The sequence below is a fragment of the Somniosus microcephalus genome, unplaced genomic scaffold (genome assembly GCF_052327205.1).
Source record: "Somniosus microcephalus isolate GS21.2 unplaced genomic scaffold, FLI_Smic_1.0 unresolved_chr1, whole genome shotgun sequence".
Classification (NCBI taxonomy): Eukaryota; Metazoa; Chordata; class Chondrichthyes; order Squaliformes; family Somniosidae; genus Somniosus; species Somniosus microcephalus.
This window is the reverse complement of record NW_028225179.1, coordinates 154,545,533-154,564,557: the sequence shown is the minus strand read 5'-3', so window position 1 is coordinate 154,564,557 and position 19,025 is coordinate 154,545,533. Positions and strand designations below refer to the sequence as shown.

At 47.5% G+C, this 19,025-nt stretch overlaps 1 protein-coding gene across 2 annotated transcripts; it reads right to left on the bottom strand.

The window, feature by feature from the left end:
* Nucleotides 1–303: 303 nt before the first annotated feature.
* LOC147096281 (histone H3-like centromeric protein A) lies at nt 304–16,994 on the bottom strand. Of its 2 annotated transcripts, none has more exons than XM_085975129.1 (5): nt 15,963–16,994; nt 15,644–15,866; nt 11,509–11,627; nt 7,254–7,331; nt 304–4,050 (listed from the first exon to the last, which is right to left on the bottom strand). In XM_085975129.1, exons 2-5 carry the CDS (start codon nt 15,852–15,854, stop codon nt 3,916–3,918), a joined length of 543 nt encoding a protein of 180 aa, XP_085831255.1. In that variant the 5' UTR covers nt 15,855–15,866; nt 15,963–16,994; the 3' UTR covers nt 304–3,915. The 2 variants fall into 2 exon arrangements, with proteins under 2 accessions (XP_085831255.1, XP_085831254.1); XM_085975128.1 differs by having other exon boundaries at nt 15,973–16,992.
* Between the last annotated feature and the right edge of the window lie 2,031 nt (nt 16,995–19,025).

Here is a 19,025-nt window from a genome sequence, read left to right as displayed (position 1 = left end):
TGAATGGCGGAGCAGGCTCGAGGGGCCGCATGACCGACTCCTGCGCCCAGTGCTTGTCTTCTTAATTGTATTTTGAAAATGCTCTGTAGAGGAAGAGATTAGGCTGGAGCACAGAGCAGAATGAGCCGTATCCACCTGGAATAGACATCCTAAAATTTGTATTTTAAAAGAAATTCAACACGGCCTCCCACTTACTATTAAGTGCTGAATCACATGGTCAGTTCCAGACATCCCTGGTTCAAACTAATCTCGAAACAGGTTTTACAAAATTGCCTCAATACTTGAACCTTAGCTGACGGCCAATCATTTTAAATTCTTTTATTTCATTGCGTTTCGTAGTAAGAAAATACAAGAACATTTTTTTTTTGCATCTCAGTTATCAACAAAGTCTCACAATTTTTATTTAAACTCTATTTACAAACACAAGTCCTTGGGACGTATTCCAAAGCTGGACTGTACACTGCTTCCCCTCCTGTACAAAAAGGTCCCACCTTCCAGTTCTAGTGAGCTGAAGTAAGCAGCCCTTTGCTCAAGTTCACACAGCTGCTGCTGCAGTCCCTGTTCTGAAAGTAACATAATGGACGGGTCGCCTTCTGAGTTGCACCCCATTTGCCCGTGTCCAATTTCACCTCTCCCCCCCCCCCACCGCCACACAGTGTTTCCCAGGCGATAGAGAGGGGAATACTGTGGCTTAATACAAATTGGATCCCTATAAAATAGGTCACTTGTGTACAAGGCAGTTGCATTAATAACTATCTGCGGGAAACGTTGTAGAGAGTATATCAGGATTCGTGACATGTTCTGCAAGAGGGAATCGAATGCTTGAACAGGAGACACTTGCAGGGCTATGGGGAAAGAGCAGAGGGAGTAATACTAATTGGATAGCTCTCTCAAAGAGCTGGCACAGGTACGATGGGCCGAATAGCCTCCGCTGTATACTTCTATTATTCTATGAAACCAGTTTTCCTGTATATAAAAAAAAGTATTTATACATCTGGTTAAATGCACTAATGTCCATGTTTCCCCAACCTTGATGGTGGGCAGTGGAGAAAAGAAACCGGGGCTTATCTTTGAGAGTTATGGTGATCTGGAATGCACTGCCTGAAAGGGCGGTGGAAGCAGATTCAATGGTAACTTTCAAAAGGGAATTGGATAAATACTTGAAGGGGAATGGTCTCCTTCTGTGCTGTAAGATTCTATTCTATAGGGTTGCACCAGTGATACCAAATTAAAAAAGGGGGTTAAAATCACGATGAAATCGACCAGATCTCACTGCGAAAACTAAATACTAAAGTAGGACTGAGCACACAGCAAGTATTTGGAATTAGTCGAATATCGATTATCCCTTAGCTTGCTGGCGACTCTGTCGAGAGGATTCTGGGGTCGAGTGTTGGCTGAATGTCAGTTTGATGAGCTGCGTTGCAAGATTACCGGCGTAATTTCGAAATGACCTTCTTATAATATGGAACAAGCCCTCTCTTCCCCCTCGCCCTCCCAGTTTAAAACAGGCCACAAGGCTCTTTTCAAGCCTTCGGAATCGTTTAGAGCATCACATAATTATAGGATTGCATGTGCAATTGATAAATGGAAGTGCATTTGCCTGTGCCTACAATCTCCTACCGGACAAGGTATTGACTGCTCAGCAGGGAAATCTGTTTAAGTGTGTTAAAAAAAAACTGAACAGGTGATCCCACCATCCCATGTACCGAAAGCAACAGAGACGGCACACAGCTCCTGACGCCCAGGGGAAATTGGACAGATCACATCAGTTGAACACAACCCCCCACCCTGCCAGAAATGGAAGAGAGGGAATGGAAATTAAATGAAATATATCCTTCCCCCCACCTCATGTTTGGTGATTCTACCTGGCTGGCTGGCTGAGCGATCTCATTGGGTCCTTTGCCGTTCCTGAAATCCACTGCGCCAATCAAAAGAGTTGCCCGGACAACGTGATTTGGCCAAATTTTAAGCAATCCAACTTTTGATTGGCTGAAAACAAAGACAAGACTTCAAAGCAGTTTTCCAGCCAATCGGAGAAGGATTTTTAATGAGATGGTGGGGAGGAGTAAATTATGGTAAAAAAAAATTGAAAATATACTTTAAAAAGGGTTAAATAATCCAGTAAAAACATAATTAGAAAATGTAAAAGACAGAAGGAAAGGCAGATTAAGCTAAAATTTAAAAACACTTAATTTGGGATTCTTCATTTTAATTTTAGCGAGACTTTAGCGGTAAATCTATCTGAGCAACAGCGTCAGTACAAATCAGCCACTCCTTCAAAACTAAATCTACAATGGGATTAATATTTCACCGACACTACTTGCGGTTTGGTTTTAATTTATATTCCTCTTTATTCCCCGAGGGGTGTAGCCCCATGGGTCCTTCTCTGGCTGAGCTCAGTCCCGTCCACGCGCGCACTATCCAGCACGGGCGGGTAAACAATGATTAGGGGGGCGCAATTCATTCCCTCGTCCCTCTCCAAGGGCAGCACCGACTGCTGCTGTCTCAGCTCAGCGCAAGCCACTGGATCACCTGGGGATCACCTGAGCTGTGCGAGCGAGGGCTGCGTCACATCGCTGCCGCGGGTTTGGTGTTTATTGCTTGAGCGACGAACCTTCAAAAATCGCTGGGGTAACCGGTGGAGAGAGACATTACCGAACTGTTGCAGCCCTCGATTTCTGGGGGGTGGAGCAGGAACATCCAGGAGCTCGGTGACTCCCCTCCCTCGCAGATCCTCCCACCGAGATCACCGGTGCTTGCCGTTCTAGCGACACCCATCATTTACAACCCAAAGCTTGGTGGAGGGAAGGCAAAAGCCTGGGAAGTGGCGGCTTGGGTTAACAGCTAGGAGGCAGAGCGACTGAGGGGGTGAGGCATGGGTTTTGTTTCGAGAATTTTCCCCCCAACATTGACCTTTGCTCCCATAGGGCACAAACTAATTCAAGGCACCAAACTAATGCTGGGGATGAGACCCACCGACAGCAACTGCTAGAGGCCACTTTTTCCGTTATCATAGAAAAGGATAAAATCTACAAGGCGAGGAAACAGCTGTTAAAAGAAACTCGTGCAAAGCCTGTGGAAGGTGCTTCCTCGATGTGGGAGCACAGCGCTGCCATCTGTCTGCATTCACTGGCCCAGCCCCCTCGACGCTGGGCTAGTGCTGGCTGTACCCATCCTGAGCGATCGACAGAGCAGTCACTATCCATTTCATGTTGACCCTAATCTCTGATGCCAATCCCCCAGCCCGCTCCCATTTTTCAAAGCTTCAATGTAAAGTCGATGTGATGGGGACAGATTTATTTTTTAAACCCCCCGCCCCAGGCGAGCATCACCCATTCCTCTAGTCAGTGAGAAAAGTTCACTGTGGAGGGCGACGGTGGGGGGAGGGGCTCAGAATTACTGCAGCTCAGGAGCTGTGGAGAGGGTGGGAAACGATAACGCAAATCTCTCTTCCACCACCCTGCCTCTTGACACCCTCCAGTCAAGCAGAGCTCGATGACAGGGTCCATTCCACAAGCACGCCTCAGACCGGTGTCCGGGGGCGGACCAGGAAATTGCGGCGGGTCTATAGTACAGATTATAGGGGTAGAGTAGGTGCTACGCTACGAGTAGTCTTTCGAATCGGAAGAGCGTCGTGACACATAGAAAGTATAAAAGTACAAAATGCTTAAAATTCACAAGAGATAGAACGACCGAGTGTCTACTCCAGAGTAAAATGGCTGCACTAGAATAACGCATCCGAGTTGAGAGATGGGGCGAGGGCACTGAGCAGAGAGGAGTGCCAGACCACAGCGTTCGTGCCCCTCAGTCTCCGGTATACAGTTTTGTCTTTTTTTTTTTGGCGATTAAACAGCACTGATGTACGGGATAGGGGGAACAGATCAAAACTGAATGAAGAACTTGCTTTCCGCTCCGTTAGCCCAAACCTTCCTGTATGCCCCTTATCTTCCGAGCCAGCTGCACGTCCTTCGGGAACAGAGTGACTCTCTTGGCGTGTAGGGTACAGAGGTAGGCATCCTCCAGAAGCAGCACCAGAAACGCTTCCGCCGCCTGGGGAACGGGAGGAAGAACAAATCCAAGGTGTTAGCACGGGGTTTTAGGTCAGGGGAAGGAGGAAGGAGCGAGGGGGGGGAAGGAGAGAGAAAGAGAGAGAGAGAGGGAAGGAGGGAGAAAGGGAAGGAGAGCGAGGGGGGAGGGGGAGGGGGAAGGGAAGGGGAGGGGAGGAAAGGAAAGAGAGAGGGGGAGGGAGAAAGAGAGAGAGTGAAGGAGTGAGAGAGAGAGTGAAGGAGTGAGAGAGAGAGGGAAGGAGAGAGCAAGAGGAAGGAGAGAGAAAAAAGAGAAAGAGAGAAGAAAAAGGAAGAGAAAGAAAAAGAGAGAAAGAAGAAAATAAGAAAGAAAAGTCTTGCATTTCTATAGCACCTTTCGCAACCTCAGGACTTCCCAAAACACTTTATATCCAAGGAAGTACTTTTGAAGTGTAGTCACTGTTGTAATGTAGGAAACACGGCAGCCAAAGTGTGCACAGCAAGCTCCCACAAGCAGCAATGTGACAATGACCTGATCATCGGTGTGTTTTAAAAAAAAAAATACTGTGGTGTTGGTAGAGGGATAAATATTGGCCCAGGATACTGGGGAAGGACTCCCCTGGCATCTTCTTCGAAATAGAGGCAGTGCGATCTTTTATATCCACCCGACTGGGCAGTCGTCGGGTTAACGTCTCAAATACTGGCATACGAGCTACAAGGGTTCTGAAGCATTTGGGAACACAAGGGCCACTGAGGAGATCCATTACTGGTTCAGGCAGGACACTGGCTGGGTTATGATGTTAGGTTTTCCCGTGGAATGTGGAGACGCCAGTTGCTCTGCGCAGGTGGCGACGGGATGTCTTCTTGGGGGCAATTGTCCTCACGACAGCCGGGCTACCCCAGAGGGCATCAAGAGTCAACCCCACACACAGCGCGGGACTGGAATCTGGCATGTCGGCCAGACCGGGCAAGGAGTGGCAGACTTCCCGTCCCCGACGGGACATCTCTACAACAATGTGGCGACTTTCACCATCACTCCCATAACTTACGCATGTACTCATTATAAAATTAGTCATTTTTACTGCTGATCCTGTCCCTCGGGATTACGATGGCAGGGCTCGCCAACTCTGGTTGGGCCTATTCCTGGAGGTTGCATCACGTTACCTCACCCCTCCAACAGCCCTTTCCCCCTCCCAATCGCCAATATTTTTTTAATAACTAATAAACAAAAGTATTCAATGAGAAAAACCTTTTTTTTTTTTAATAAACTGCACCTATAATTTTACCACTGGATTTTGCTGGCAGCAGCGTCCGGGAGATGAATCTTTAATTCCTGGAGACTCCAGGGCAAGCCTGGAGGGTTGGCAACAATGGCAGGGTTGCAAGCAAAACAGAAAATGCTGGACATACCAGGAAACTATCTTTTAACCGGCACCTAGAGCGGGACTCTCTGTTAACCGGCAAAATTCAGGTGTAGGTTCCGGTAAGTTTTACTTCATATTAGTGGCAGCTCCTGGATCTGTGGCTGTGTAACTGGGTTTCCTGCACTTGTTGCTAAGCAACAGGGACGCTTGGTCTGTGGCCGGAGTTCCTGCACATGTTGCTAAGCAACAGGGAAGCCTGGATTTGTTGCCGTGTACGGGGCTCTCGTACCTTTTAACTATACCTCCCTGTAATCCGGACTTTTTGATAAACCGGCACCACGCCGGTCCTGTTGGTGCCGGATAAAAAAGAGTTTCCAGCACAGAAAAACAATAAGTAAAAGTTTGGCTGCATTTGAACCGAAAGCTTCTATTCCGATTCCAGATGTTGGCAGCTCCAGTGTCCGTTTCCAACATTTTATGCTCTTATTTCCCATTTAAAAAAAATAAAAATAATTGTAATGGTCAGCTAATCGATTATAAAGGGAGCTTCCAATGCCGGCCCCTCAGGGTTGACATTCCACCCCCGGGTTAGGATGCTGTCGGGCAGCCCTCGCAAAACAGTAACACACGAGAAGGCAGGAGTGGGGATCACTGGCATCCATCAGTCAGCCACAAGCCATTCAGCAGTGTCCTTTACTGGGCGCCGTCGGTATTGCAGTCACGACAATGCTTCCTCTCTCCGAGGGCTTCACTTTCAGGTGTGACCGCTGTAAAAGAGTGCCTGTGCCTGCACCCCCCCCACTCATGGGATGGCAACAGACGCAGTCCGCTTCCTACCTCACCCGGCAATTCAGTTGCCGTGGAGGCGGGCAGAACTTGGGGGGGTGGGGGGGGGGGGGGGGCAGCGTTGTTGCACTGCAGTGATTTCCTCCCACAAGTATCCATTCGTGGTACATGAAGCTGTGATCCTCCAATCCCTTGAGATCTACCGCCACAAATGCGGGAGGGAAAACGGGATTTCTGGCTGCCAGCATACCCAGCCCTTCACCCCCGTCCCAAATCCCCCCCCAGGGGCCATGTCATTTGCATAAAAGGGGCAGGCGCCCGGATAATCGGACTGGGATCTTGCCGCTCGGTTGGGGGGGAGAGGAAGGCTGTTCCTACCTTAGAGTTGATGTTGATTTTAATTTTTTTTTTTTTTTTTTTTATAAATGGCACCAATTTCTCTACTGCCAATTCTAGAATCTTACTGGCGCAGGAGGACGACATTCAGCCCGTCGAGCCTGTGCCGGCTCTTTGAAAGAGCTGTCCAATTAGTTCTCGATCAGGATCGAGCACAGATGGGTCGCTTTTGGAAACCAAGCAGCAGGCCTCCCCGTAGCTATTGGCCACGAGAAAGGCGGAACTGGCAGGATCTCTGGTGTGGGAGGTGCCTCTTCTGAGAGACGTTACGACAGAAGGGAGCGGGTGCTCTGTTTTTCGTTCTCTCTTTCCCCCCTCCCCCCGCCACCGCCCTTTCTATACGGTCCTCTCATTCTCGTTCGCCTTTAGCAGTACTTGCAGCTGATGGGCTCTGGTTCTTGTACGGCGATTCTGTTTTTTCGGCTCCCACTCTCCCGTCCCTCGTGAGATTGCTCACTCCTGCTCGTCTCGTTCATGACGTGCGCTTCCCAACGTTATTACAACCCCTCCCGCGATATTGCAACTTGCTCATTAACTTTCCCCATTCTTTTGGTACTTAATGTATTTGCAAAGAAAAACTGCCGTAATAAAGGAGTTAGGCTAAAAATAAATAAGCCATTTCTACAGACAGTTAGCCTATAAATCAGGACAAATGTATTTCAGAAATATAGTCAGCCATTACCTCCTGCAATGCCAACAAAGCATTGGCTTGCCATCTGAACTCTTCGCCCCTGGCGAACCGAACAGCCACTTCACGAACCTGGATAGAATGAGTTCAAAAAGACCATTAGATTCGAGTGCCCTCAATAATTCTTCTCAGCCCGTTCCCCTGTTGATGTCATCGTGGGGGTGGGGGGGAGGGGGAGGGAAATCTATGCTTATATCAAATATTTGAAGGGGGGGGGCTGAAAAAAATACTTGTAGGAAAAAAATTGACAGCGCAATGGGGAAAGTGCAGGGGGAGTGGAGATTAATTGGATAGTTCTACCAAACGGCCGGCACAGGCACGATGGGCCGAATGGCCTCCTTCTGTGCTGTATCATCCTGTGATCAAATACTGCGACAGTAATGAAAGTGAACGTGAACAGTCATCTCTTTCAAACACCCAAGAGATGGAATGTCCCTACACTCGGTCCTCAGCTACTGGACTGAGGGAGGGCGGACAAGATCCTTTTTTGAGGTATTCTGATTGCTGGGTTTGTAGAATTGTCGGGCATTGCAGCACCACAGGAGGCGGCCATTCGTCCCATCGTGCCTGTGCAGGCGCTCTGAAAGAGCTCTCTGCCTAGCCCCGTATCCTTTGAAGATTTTTCTTCTTTTAAATTACTTACCCGTTTCCCGCTTAAAAAGTTGAATCCCCTCCACCCCCCCACTCACCCCGCTGCTTCAGTCGGGCATTCCATGTCCCAACAACCCTCGGCATATTAAAAAAAAACACTCCTACCCTCTCCCTTTGCTCTTTTAGTGTTGGTTTTAGTTTCTGCGCTCTAGCTCTTGACTCACGGATCGGTGGAAATAGTTTCTCCCCAATTACCTCATCAAAAGCCCTCGTCATTTTCAACATTTTCGGATGGGCGTTAAACTGAGGCCCCTTCTGCTCTCTCAGGTGGACGTAAAAGATCCCACGGCACTATATCAAAGAAGAGCATAGAAACATAGAAGATAGGAGCAGGAGTAGGCCATTCGGCCCCTCGAGCCTGCTCTGCCGTCCAATGAGATCATGGCTGATCATCCAAATTCAGTACCCTGTCCCTGCTTTCTCCCCATACCCCTCGATCCCTTTAGCCTTAAGAAACTTATCCAACTCCTTCTTGAATATATTTAATGAATTGGCCTCTACTGCCTTCTGTGGCAGAGAATTCCACAGGTTCACCACTCTCTGGGTGAAGAAATTCCCCCTAATCTCAGTCCTAAATGGCTTACCCCTTATCCTTAGACTGTGACCCCTGGTTCTGGACTCCCCAACCATCGGGAACATCCTTCCTGCATATAGTCTGTCTAGTCCTGTCAGAATTGTATAAGTTTCAGTGAGATCCCCTCTCATTCTTCTAAACTCTAGCAAATACAAGCCTAATCGACCCAATCTCTCCTCATACGTCATTCCTGCCATCCCAGGTATCAGTCTGGTGAATCTTCGCTGCACTCCCTCCTTGGCAAGAACATCCTTCCTCAGATAAGGCGACCAAAACTGCACACAATACTCAAGATGTGGTCTCGCCAAGGCCCTGTACAACTCCAGCAAGCCATCCTTGTTCCTGTACTCGAACCCTCTTGCTACGAAGGCCAACATACCATTTGCCTTCTTAACCGCCTGCTGCACCTGCATGCTTACCTTCAGCGACTGGTGCACAAGGACACCCAGGTCTTGTTGCACTTCCCCTTCTCCCAATCTATTGCCGTTCAGATAATAATCTGCCTTCCTGTTTTTGCCACCAAAGTAGATAACCTTGCATTTATCCACATTATACTGCATCTGCATGCTTCTGCCCAATCACCCAACCTGTCCAAATCATACTGGAGTTTCTTGGCATCCTCCTCACAGCACACACGCCCACCCAGCTTTGTGTCGTCTGCAAACTTGGAGATATTACATCTAGTTCCCTCGTCTAGATCATTAATATATATTGTGAATAGCTGGGGTCCAAGGACCGATCCCTGCGGTACCCGCTTGTCACTGCCTGCCACTCGGAAAAAGAGCCGTTTATTCCAACTCTTTGCTTCCTGTCTGCCAACCAGTTCTCTATCCAAGTCAGTACATTACACCCAATCCCATGTGCTTTAACTTTACACGCTAATCTCTTATGCGGGACCTTATCGAAAGCCTTATGAAAGTCCATATACACCACATCCACTGGTTCTCCCTTATCTATTCTACCAGTTACATCCTCATAAAATTCCAGTAGATTAGTCAAGCACGATTTACCTTTTGTAAATCCATGTTGACTTTGTCCGATCCTGTCACTGTTTTCCAAGTGTTCCGCTATTACATCTTTTATAATGGACTCTAGCATTTTCCCCACTACCGATGTCAGGCTTACCGGTCTATAATTCCCCATTTTCTCTCTACCACCTTTTTTAAATAGTGGGGTTACATTAGCTACCCTCCAATCCAAGGGAACTGTGCCAGGGGAGTTATCCCCGGTGCCCTAGCCAATATTTATCCCTCAATCAACATCACTAAAACAGATTATCGGGTCATTATCACTTTGGTGTTTGTGGGGGCAAATTTGTTGCCGCGTTTCCTACATTACAGCAGTGACTACATTTCAAAAGTACTTTATTGGCTGTAAAGCGCTTTGGGACATCCTGAGGCCGTGAAAGGTGCTATATAAATGCAAGTCTTTCTTTTTATAAATTTCCTCTGTACCCTCTCCGTGGTCTGGACATCCTTCTTAAAGAAAGGGCACCCAAAACCGGACACAGTATTCTATCTCCACTGCTTTCTGTTTCCCTTCTCGTGTTTGATCAGGTATCTGCCAAGACTCATTTCTTAACTTGTCCCATTACCATCTCCTTTTGCCTCGTACCATCATCCATTTTGTCTTATAACCTCTTCTGCCTTCCATCCTATTGCAGACCTTCCCTTTGTTCTTTCCTCCCCTCCTCCCTTTCCCCGCCCCTACACTTGCTTAAAAACCTGTTCAATCTCCAACTTCTTCCAGTTCTGACGAAAGGTCATCGACCTGAAACGTTAACTCTTGTTTCTCTCTCCACAGATGCTGCCTGACCTGCTGAGTGTTTCCAGCATTTTCTGTTGTTGTTTCAGATTTCCAGCATCCGCAGTATTTTGCTATTGTACAGTATTCTACCTGGTTTCTGCAGATTTAGCATTACATCTTTGCTTTTGCTTTCTGTCCCTATTTATAAAACCTAGGATCTGGTAACACTCGTGTTTTATCAGCTAGTCCTGCCACTTTTAAAGACTTACGCATCTGAACCACCCGCCCCCATCCCTCTCTGCTCCCCTACACCTTTTAAAGTTTTACCATTTATTCTTTCGCTCACATTTCTCCACATAAAATTTAATCAGACATCCACCTGCCCAATCTACGCTCTCCTTAAATCGCTTACAATCTTCACAGTTGCGTAAGCTAAAAATGTTAATATCACGTCCCCTCAGCCAAATTCGGATCATACGCATTTTGACAGGAGCACCAACTGCCCTTCTATATTTGTTGCAGGTGGACACACAACTCAACCAGCAGAGAGGGCTAGAACACTTTCCATTATTGCAGCATCCGTGGAGAGCGAAACAGAGTTAACGTTTCAGGTCATTGCCCTATGAGGAGAGAGTCAGTGGACTAGGCCTCTATGCCCTAGAGTTTAGAGGAATGAGAGGTGATCTAATTGAAACATATACAATTCTTAAGGGACTCGACAGGGTTAATGCTGAAAAAATGTTTCCCCTGACTGGGGCATCTAAAACATGGGGTCAATGTCTCAAAATAAGGAGTCGGTGATTTAGGACTGCGACGAGGAGAAATTCTTTCGCACAAAGGGTTGTGAATCTTTGGAATTCCCTACCCGAGAGTTGTGGATGCTCAGTCGTTGAGTATATTCAAGACAGAGGTCGATACATTTTTGGAAACTAAGGGAATTAAGTGATATGGGGATAGTACGGGAAGGTGGAGTTGGGGTAGAAGATCAGCCATGCTCTTGATGCATGGCGGAACAAGCTCAAAGGGCCAAATGGCCTACTCCTGCTCCTATTGCTTATGTACTTATATGTAGGTCAATGACCCTTCGTCAGGTCATTGACCTGAAACGTTAACTCGGTTTCTCCCTCTCTCTCTCCACGGATGCTGCCTGACCAGCTGCGTGTTTCCAGCATTTTCTCCTGCTGTTTCAGATTTCCAGCATCCGCAGTATTTTGCTATTGTACTTTCCATTATTGTTGAACACTTGTCTTTTTGGCATCAGCCTCTATCATGACTCACCAGTCTGCTGAATGGCAGCTTGCGGATCAGCAAGTCTGTCGATTTCTGGTACTTGCGGATTTCCATCAAGGCTCTGGTGCCTGGGCGGAACCTTCTACGACGCGCAGGTGGCCGATCCCCTGCGGACAGATGCATTCTTAACTATACAGGTACTAAGTAGCAAGCCAAGGTTTGGATCACCCGGTGTAGGAATCCATTAACCTCCAAGTAACAGTTGGTCAAGTCCAGTCTTATTCTTTGAGATGCCCGCCACCTTCAAGTGGGCTTGAGATGTTAGTTATTCAAAGATTTGCTTATAAAATTTGCCAGCGTCACACTTCTCACATTTATACCCACTGAATAAAAAGGATCAATCTTTTTACTGTCGATCGGATCAATACGCCAAACAAACGTAGGACAGTGAGGTAGCAAAGAATGTGTTACAAGAAAGACGAATGCAGGAAGAGAAAGAACTTGTGCATTTATATAGCACCTTTCACGACCTCAGATTGTCCCAAAAGCCCTTTACAGACACTGAAGTACTTTTTGAAGTGTAGTCGCTGTTGTAATGTAGTAAATGCGGCAGCCAATTAGCGCACAGCACGCTCCCACAAACAGGAATGTGATAATGAACAGGTTAGATAGTTTTAGTGACGTTGGTTGAGGGATAAATATTGGCCCAGGACACCGGGGATAACTCCCCCTGCTCTTCTTCAAAATAGTGGCCGTGGGATCTTTTACGTCCACCTGAGAGGGCGGACGGGCCCTCGGTTTAACGTTTCAGCCGAAAGACGGCAGTGCAGCACTCCCTCAGTTGTGCATGTGAAGAGGCCATTCTGCCCATCCAGCTCACCCCATCATTCAGATCGTGTTGCTTCACCTTCTCTCCACCTCCAATCCCTTCGCTCCCTGATGAATCAAAAATCATAGAATCTTATAGCGTAAAAGGAAGCCATTCGGCCCGTTGTGCCTGTGCCGGCTCTTTGAAAGAGCTGTGCAATTTAGCCCCACACCCCAGCTTTTTCCCATAACCCTGAAAATTAGTTCTCTCAAAAGGCAATTTGACATGTACTTTAAAGTTCCTATGGAATCTGCTTCCAACGCCCTTTCAGGCAGTGCATTCCAGATCACAACAACTCGCTGTGTAAAAAAAAAAAAAAAAAAAATTCTCATTTCCCCTCTGGTTTTTTGGTCAATGACATTAAATCTGCGTCCTCTGGTTACCCACCAGCGGAAATAGTTTCTCCCCATTGACTCGATCAAAGCCCCTCATGATTTTGAACAGCTCGATCAAATCCCCCCCTAGCCTTCTCTGCTCGAAGGAGAACAATCCCAGCTTCTCCAGTCTCTCCACATAACTGAAGTCCCTCATCCCGGGAACCATTCTAGTAAATCTCCTCTGCACCCTCTCCAAGGCTTCGACATCCTTCCTAAAGTGTGGTGCCCAGAATAGGCCACAGTACTCCAGCTGGGGCCTAACCAGTGATTTATAAAGATTTAGCCTAACTTCCTTGCTTTTGTATCCTATGCTTCTATTTATTAAGCCAACCATCCCGTATGCTTCTTTAACCACTTTATCAAAGATCTGTATGTGTAATCCCCCCAGGTCTCTCTGTTCCTGCACTCCCTTTTAATATTGTACCATTTAGATTATACTGCCTCTCCATGTTATTCCTCCCAAAATGCATCACTTCACACTTATCCACATTAAACTGTATCTGCCATGTGTCTGCCCATTTCACCAGTCTGCCTTTGTCCTCCTGAAGTCTGCTACTTTCCTGCTCACTATTTACTACGTTGACAAGTTTTGTATCATCCGCAAACTTCGTGATTGTACTTTCTACACCCAAGTCCAGGCTATTCATATACAAGAGAAGCAATGGTCCTAATACTGACCCCAGGGGAGACTCTAGCTTTGACTGTGCACCTGCTGCACTTCCTGTCAAGGTGTCGGCCACTAATTCCAAGCGTCAAGTTATTGCCAAAGGTTGTCCTGATTTTGTACATGATATCGCAGCATGTGCAAATCATAGCTCCCTCTGCGATAATTCTCCCGCGAAATTGTGGTGTTTGACTGCGGCGTTGGAGCGGTGTTTAACCTGGCCACTGTTCGGGCGCTCCCTGTGCGGATGTGTTCTAAATGGTCGCGCCCCAAGGTCAATTGGAGAGTAATTGTTCAGGAAAGTGTCTGTAGGTTGGCGGCAGCCTGTAAATCAGCTACGCTGCTGCCAGTTTACCAAGGTTAAGAAAAACCAGCAGGGTAGGGTGACTGACCTTTTCCTGGGCGGGGGTAGGGCCATTTGTTGAATATTTTTGACTGCCCAAAACATGGCGTCTGAATTGTCACGGGTGCATCTTAGATGCAAAACGTTTACATATGCCTTGTCCACCACATCCTTATTCCAAAGCTTTCTTCGCGACAGATCATCCGGGAATAATCCCACATTGGAACTGTTCGCTTCTGTTGCTAAATCGCATTTGGAAATGGCAGGTAACATTCCCGCCACACAAGTGCCAGGCAATGACTAACTCCAACAAGCGAGCGTCTAACCACCGCCCCTTGACATTCAACGGCATTACAATGGTCGAATCCCCCACCATCAACATCCTGGGGGTCACCATTGACCAGAACCTTAACTGGACCAGCCACATTAATACTGTGGCAACAAGAGCAGGTCAGAGGCTAAGTATTCTGTGGCGAGTGTCACCACCTGACTCCCCAAAGCCTTTCCACCATCTACAAGGCACAAGTCAGGAGTGTGATGGAATACCCTCCATTTGCCTGGATGAGTGCAGCTCCAACAACACTCAAGAAGCTCGACACCATCCAGGACAAAGCAGCCCGCTTGATTGGCACCCCATCCACCACCTTCAACATTCACTCCCTCCACCACCGGCGCACTGTGGCTGCAATGGGTACCATCTACAAGATGCACTGCAGCAACTTGCCAAGGCTTCTTCAGCAGCACCTCCCAAACCCACGACCTCTTCCACCGAGAAGGACAAGGGCAGCAGGCACATGGGAACACCACCACCTCCAAGTTCCCCTCCAAGTCACACACCATCCTGGCTTGGAAATATATCACCGCTCCTTCATCGTCGCTGGGTCAAAATCCTGGAACTCCCTCCCTAACAGCACTGTGGGAGTACCTTCACCACACGAACTGCAGCGGTTCAAGAAGGCGGCTCACCCCCACCTTCTCAATGGCAATTAGGGATGGTCAATAATAGTCATAGAGTTATACAGCACAGAAAGAGGCCGTTTGGCCCATCGTGTCCGCACCGGCCATCAAGCCCTGTCTATTCTAATCCCATTTTCCAGCACTTGGCCCGTAGCCTTGTATGCTATGACGTTTCAAGTGCTCATCTAAATGCTTCTTGAATGTTGAGGGTTCCTGCCTCTACCACCCTTTCAGGCAGTGAGTTCCAGATTCCAACCACCCTCCGGGTGAAAAAGTTTTTCCTCAAATTCCCTCTAAACCTCCTGCCCCTTATCTTGAAACTATGCCCCCTGGTTATTGACCCCTCTACTAAGGGGAAAAGTTCCTTTCTATCTACCCTATCTATGCCCCTCATAATTTTGTACACCTCAATCAGGTCCCCCCTCAGCCTTCTCTGCTCTAAGGAAAACAACCCCAGCCTGTCCAGTCTCTCTTCATAGCTGAAGCGCTCCAGCCCAGGTAATATCCTGGTGAATCTCCTCTGCACCCTCTCCAATGCAATCACATCCTTCCTATAGTGTGGTGGTGACCAGAACTGCACACAGTATTCCAGCTGTGGCCTAACTAACGTTTTGTACAGCTCCATCATAACCTCCCTGCTCTTATATTCTATGCCTCGGCTAATGAAGGCAAGTATCCCATATGCCTTTTTAACCACCTTATCTACCGGTCCTGCTGCCTTCAGGGATCGATGTACATGCACACCAAGGTCCCTCTGATCCTCTGTCCTTCCTAGGGTCCTACCATTCATTGTGTATTCCCTTGCCTTGTTAGTCCTCCCAAACTGCATCACCTTAATGAATGCTGGCCTCGTCAGCGACGCCCACATCTCGTGAATGAATTTTTAAAAAAAGTTAGTCATCTCAGTTAGTCAGGGAACGGAGGTTAAAAGAGAGAGATAGTGTAAAAACAACAGAACTCTAAAATAACCTTACTTGGTCTGCGCCTGGGGCTAATCGGGGATCTCCTACGGGGTCTCACTGGTGACCTTGCAGGCGAGGCCCTTGCAGGCGAGGCCCTTGCTGGCGAGGCCCTTGCCGGCGACCTTCTCCTTTGCGGTGACCTTTCAGGAGAAGCCCTCAGTGGTGACCTCCTCCTTGGTGTTGCGCCTCTCCGTCTGGCAGCTCCTTTGGGTCTCCCGCTCATTGTTGTTGCAGTCTACGATTAAACGTTTAATAAGTTAAGCTGACATTTGGGAAAAGGAAGAAACAAATTGCATTGATGTAGCGCCTTCGCGCCAAGTGCTTCACTTACAATGACTTACTTGGAAGAAAGGATTTGCATTTATATAGCGTCTTTCACCGCCTCAGGACGTCCCAAAGCACTTTCTATCCAATCACGTACTTCTGAAGTGTAGTCACTGCTGTAATGCAGGAAGCACGGCAGCCGGCTTAAGCAACAGCAAGCTCCTGCAATGTGATAATGACCAGATCATCTGTTTTTTTAGTGACACAAAAGCAAAAGGCTGCGGATGCTGGAAATCTGAAATTAAAACAGAAAATGCTGGAAATACTCAGCAGGTCAGGCAGCATCTGTGGAGAGAGAAACAGAGTTAATGTTTCAGGTCGATGACCCTTCATCAGAACTGGAACAAGCTGGAGATCAAACAGGTTTTTAAGCAAGTGCAGGGGCAAGGAAAGGGGGGAGGGGAGGAAAGAACAAAAGGGAAGGTCTGTGATAGGATGGAAGGCAGGAGTGATTAGGAGACATTAAGAGATGGTGCAAGGCAAAAGGAGATGGTAATGGGACAAGTTAAGAAACAAAAGATGGCTCGAGATGAAGTGTAAATGGCAATGGCAGAGAGAAAGAGAGCTGTCATAAGAACATAAGAAATAGGAGCAGGAGTAGGCCAATCGACCCCTCGAGCCTGCTCCGTCTTTCAATAAGATCATGGCTGATCTGATCCTAACCGCCAATCCACTATCACAGAACCATCTCCTGAATCTAACAGAATTAGACACACGAAATAGGAGCAGGATCAGGCTACACGGCCCCTGGGCCCGCTCCGCTACCCACAGGGCCATGACCGATCCGAACCTAGACTCATGTCCAAATTCCTGCCCGCTCCCCGTAACCCTTAATTCCCTTTACTTCTAGGAAACTGTCTATTTCTGTTTTAAATTTATGTAATGATGTAGCTTCTACAGCTTATTGGGGCAGCATATTCCATGGACCTACCACCCTCTGAGTGAAGTAGTTCCTCCTCATCTCAGTTTTGAAAGAGCAGCCCCTTATTCTAAGACTATGCCCCCTAGTTCTAGTTTCACCCATCATCGGGAACATCCTCCCTGCATCCACCCGATCCAACCCCTTCACAATCTTATATGTTTCAATAAGATCGCCTCTCATTCTTCTGAACTCCAATGAGTAGAGTCCCAATCTACTCAACCTCTCCTCATATGTCCATCCCCTCATCCCCGGGATTAACCGAGTGAACCTTCTTTGTACTGACTCGAGAGCAAGTATGTCTTTTCTTAAGTATGGACACCAAAACTGTACGCAGTATTCCAGGTGCGGTCTCACCAATACCTTGTACAACTGAAGCAATACCTCCCTATTTTTATATGGGAGGTATTGCTTCGTGTGGGAAGAGAGAAAAAACAAAATAAATGGAAAAAAAAGGATAGGGGCCGAGGTCATGATCTGAAATTGTTGAACTCTATGTTGAGTCCAGAGGGCTGTAAAGTGCCTAATCGGAAGATGAGGTGCTGTTCCTCGAGCTTACGCTGAGCTTCGTGGGAACAGTGTAAGAGGCCGAGGACGGTGAGGTCCGAGTGGGAATGGAGCAGTGAATTAAAATGACAGGCGACAGGAAGCTCGGGGTCACCCTTACAGACTGAACGGAGGTGTTCCTCGAAGCGGTCACCCAATCTGCGTTTGGTCTCCCCAATGTAGAGGAGACCACATCGTGAGCAGCGAATACAGTATACTAGATTGCAAGAAGTACAAGTAAATCGCTGTTTCACCTGGAAGGGGTGTTTAGGGCCCTGGACAGTGGGAAGGGGGGAGGTAAAAGGGCATTTTTTTTTTTTTAGTGATGTTGATTGAGGGCTAAATATCGAGCAGGACACGGGGGAGAACTCCCCCCCCACTCCTCTTCAGAATAGTGCCGTGGGATCGTTAACGTCCACCCGAGAAGGCAGACACAAGACGGCACGTCCGACAGTGCAGCATCGCCTCAGTACTGCACTGGGAGTGCTAGCCTGGATTACGTGCTCAAGTCTCTGGAGTGAGACTTGAACCCACAGCCTTCTGGCTCGGAGCGCTGCCCTCCGAATCAATTCGAGGAACAGGAAGGAGTATAAAGGCTAATCAACCAAAACTCCTTACTATCATTTTAAACTTGAACACACCACGACCTGTTTTGCAGTCAAAGGATTTTGAAAAGGAAACACTCCAGGTTGCATTTTCCAATTTCAACCAAACAGACTTACTGACAATGCATAGAAATTGGAACTGTCTCCTGTATGATTCAAGTTATTTTATCTGGTACACTGTGTGAAAAATACATCCACAATGGACACTGGCATAAAGTCCACCTTGCTTGCACTCTCCCTTGAGGGAGGGCCGCATGGACATCGTACAGGCTGCTGCCCACCCCAGTAACGCCAAACGTTCACTTTTTAAAACTGTAGGCGCACACCGACTTCCAGATCCTGATCCAACCGACCTGCTCTCTGCTTCCGTGTCTCTGCTCCCTTCATTCCATCTCTCAGTTTATCTTCCTACCCCCCGCTAACAACACTAGCCACCCCCCTCCATTCCTGTTAGTGTCTGGATGGAGACCTTTAACATCAAATCACCACTTTACCAAACTTAAGCGACATTCAACAACAACAACGACTTGTATTTACACAGTGCCTTTAACATAGTAAAACATCCCAAGGCGCTTCACAGGAGCGTTATCAAACAAAATTTGACACCGAGCCACAGAAGGAGATATTAGGGCAGGTGACCAAAAGCTTGGTCAAAGAGGTAGGTTTTAAGGAATGTCTTAAAGGAGGAGAGAGAGAGAGGTAGAGCGGCGGAGAGGTTTAGGGAGGGAATTCCAGAGCTTGGGTTCTAGACAGCTGAAGACAAGATTGCATTGAGATAAGCTTTGTACAAGAATCTGAAATGCAGTTGCCTATTATTTTTTTAATCTCCTTATGTACTGTGTCGGGTTAAACGAACAAAAACTAGGCCAAAAAAACCATTTTATTGTTGCACCAGTTAGAAATTAAACTATGATGCCTGCTGCAATGCAAACTTTTGCAATATGGACATTTTTATTTCTTTAAAGGTTCACTCCCAGGCCCTGCTGCCCATTTGACAGCT

Excerpts from the sequence above, each read along its gene's own strand:
- LOC147096281 (XM_085975129.1), bottom strand. The coding sequence starts at position 15,854 with ATGAGCGGGAGACCCAAAGGAGCTGCCAGACGGAGAGGCGCAACACCA. Across the intron at positions 7,332-11,508 it reads AGCTGCCATTCAGCAGACTG|GTTCGTGAAGTGGCTGTTCG; the intron begins GTGAGTCATGAT and ends CATTCTATCCAG. Across the intron at positions 4,051-7,253 it reads CTTTGTTGGCATTGCAGGAG|GCGGCGGAAGCGTTTCTGGT; the intron begins GTAATGGCTGAC and ends CCCGTTCCCCAG.